At 38.3% G+C, this 2,904-nt stretch overlaps 1 protein-coding gene and 1 long non-coding RNA gene across 2 annotated transcripts; one reads left to right on the plus strand and one right to left on the minus strand.

The window, feature by feature from the left end:
• Positions 1-200: 200 nt before the first annotated feature.
• LOC106511613 (anaphase-promoting complex subunit 4) lies at positions 201-583 on the plus strand (the record flags this gene model as incomplete). Its single annotated transcript, XM_014000369.1, is given in 1 exon segment — positions 201-583. A coding segment is annotated over 1 exon segment (231 nt), but the record flags the coding sequence as incomplete, so codon positions are not given.
• Positions 584-1,661: 1,078 nt separating this feature from the next.
• LOC106511614 (uncharacterized) lies at positions 1,662-2,873 on the minus strand. Its single transcript, XR_001309545.1, has 2 exons — positions 2,062-2,873; positions 1,662-1,995 (listed from the first exon to the last, which is right to left on the minus strand). It is a non-coding gene; the product is annotated as an uncharacterized LOC106511614 (long non-coding RNA).
• Positions 2,874-2,904: the final 31 nt, after the last annotated feature.

A 2,904-nucleotide genomic window follows, 5' to 3' on the forward strand; every position in this document is an offset into this window, starting at 1 on the left:
TGCACGGGTTATGCACGGGTTATTGATGCTTTTTAAGATTGAAAAATGATGCTCATATTATACTCGAGATACATAAATAAATACAGTAATTGTATTGCAAAGCTATTTTTGAATGATTTCACTGATTATTACGTTTACCTGTAAGCATAAAGATGCATCAGCTTGATGTTGACAAATGTCACYTTTTCCTTCTTTGGTAGCTAAGTGCCAATCTGAGGCACATCCGTGTTTTTGAGATGGATGTGGAAGATGAGGACGATGAGGGAATCGACTCGCATAATGTCAGTGCTGACCAAGACGGGTTGGAAACCACTGTAATCAGCCAGGGGCCAGCAGAGGAGAGTGTGGAGTCTGAGGAAGAAGCTACAGAGCAAGAAAGAGATGTGTTTCAAAAAACTGTGGAGCATCTCAAGTCTGAGGAAGCTCTCTAACTCTTGTTTGACTCAAACTAAAACAACCCCCACCCCCCAGCTTCAGTTATGTTGAATTTTCTTTGTACTTATAAAACAGTTGACACTGACTTGTTGTGAGATGACAGTTCAACCATAACTTTATTGCTCTATAAAGAATGAAGTGTTTTGTACAGTGTTTGCCCATTTTTTTCAGTTGTACCAGGTTTAAARTATTTTATAAATGTAAAATGAATACCTTTTAATCACTTTTTCCCCTCAGTTCATGAAAACAATTATTAGTTAGTCTCCAAGTTTCTGAAGTCCAGGCCAAGTCAGAGCTGCCCTTAAAGAGGAACTTTTGCAGATAAACTGTGCCCTAAGGGTAATACCTTTCTATTTATGTCTAAAATTCAATAATTTGGTCTAAAAATTGTTTAAATCTATAATATTTGGTCTAAAAACATCCTTGTGCTGCTCTCTTTGGGTTATGGCTACTACATTTGAATTTCGTTATTTGTTCAAAACGTGCAGTATGACGCTGCTGGTACTGTGTGATGTCACACAGCACAGTGTTCAGTATAAAAACGTCTCAGTAGAGACACGCCCTGGAGAGATTCAGGAGTTAGCCATAGCATTGTTGATCGTTGCTGTGGTAGGAGCTGCCTTCTCCTCACCTACAGTGCAAAACATGGAGTTTATCAGTCATAAAACAAACTGAATTAACACATCCTCTTTGTGCTTCAAGGTTTTTTAAAAATAAAATTTTGATAGGGCCAAAATACACATGTACACAGTCCCCACGATGTAGTAAAAACGTGTATATATATACACACACACACACACAGCTCCACAGCTATTATTATAGATCATTGCCACAGCCTTGCTGTGTTCAGGAAAGAATGAAATGTGGAGAGATGAATCTCAGTGGCTCACCTTGCCATATGTCCTGCAAAAGCACATAAACAAGAACAGGTGTGTATTCACTGGAGGGGACAGCCGCAGACAGCAGGAGGAGGGAAAATTAACCATGGAGCAGCGATAAAAAAAAGACATGAATGTCAGCTGGATGTCTGTAATCAGCTCTTCAAACTGCTCCTGCTAATTTATCAAGCAGCTCCATTTACTGGACCGGACCGAACAGAAACAGTGACAGCTCCTGTCTTAGAACATTATATAGCTGTGAGGATTAAATTAAAACGGGATCACATCAAACAGTAATTAAAATATGCCTGGTTGGATTCGGATCACCATAGGTTTTTTTTTTTTTTAGTCCTGATCTAAACTCTATGTGACAGCAACTTTGTTTAAAAATTATATTCAACTAGAGAAATTGTAGTCGCCGGCAGTCATGTTGCTGTGACCATCATCGCAAATAGTCTCCATTTGTTTCCAGGTACACTAGGTTTAATGGTATAGTCAGTTTAAGCTTTGCATAATGGGTAGATTTTAAACAACTAAAATATAACCCAATAAAGTTTTTGCCTTTTCCCCACAAGTGAGTTAACAGGTTTCTTACCTTCCTTAGCTTGCTGGATCATCCTGGTATCCAATGACTGGAGAAATGCCATAACAWTTCTTGGAGCAACATCATTGGGCGACAGAACTGCAGAAGAATACATGGCTTATTATCACATGCAGTTTCTTCCCCCCGCCATTATTTTCTACTTACCGTCTTGCAGATCAACTTCCTTTTGATAAGATCCTCATGTGGCACATCAATTGGTAAACAGGACCCTGCAGATAGAAAATTTACTCATGTAAAGCTTTTGTTTCTTGAGAGACATTTTAACAGATCACAACTGAATTTCACCTCAGTGGATTACAGAAAAACAGAACTTTCACCACCACAACCCCTTAAGCTCTAAAACAATTCACCCCCACGCAAAAATAAATAACATTTTACAAACCTTGCCTGAGTACGGAAGCATAGAGCTGCCGCATGACATGAAATTATTTTGAAACTGGATCTCATTATGAGAAAACTATCTCYTTATAACGAAAAAACTATCTTCACAGAAGTTTATTGCCTGGATGGCGTGATGGAGAACACAACTGAACCACTATATAAAAAAAAACGAACAGAATTATTTGAGTTTGTGCTCAGATGTTGCAGCTAGTAGCACTTAATAATATTCACTCTCTAATCTGAATTTGGCCCCTATTATTTCGAAAACATTATTCAGTACTAACTTGTCATTTTTTTAGTCTAGAAATGTGTTCCTCTTTCAGATTTCTTCTTCATAAAAAGGCATATATTGAGACTCAGTCGGGTTCTCCATGACGCCATCCAGGCAATAAACTTCTGTGAAAGTGCCAAACCAGAAGAAACCATAATATGTTGTAACGAGATGGTTATCTTGATATAACAAGATTGTTTTCTCGTTTTTACAAGATACAGCGGGTAAAATAAGTATTGAACACGTCACCATTTTTCTCAGTACATATGTTACTAGAGGTGCTAACAGGGGCGGAGTGGGGAAATTTTTCAGCCCGGGAGTTTAATGGCCAAGAC

The sequence above is a fragment of the Austrofundulus limnaeus genome, unplaced genomic scaffold (assembly GCF_001266775.1).
Source record: "Austrofundulus limnaeus strain Quisiro unplaced genomic scaffold, Austrofundulus_limnaeus-1.0 Scaffold2997, whole genome shotgun sequence".
Taxonomy (NCBI): domain Eukaryota; kingdom Metazoa; phylum Chordata; class Actinopteri; order Cyprinodontiformes; family Rivulidae; genus Austrofundulus; species Austrofundulus limnaeus.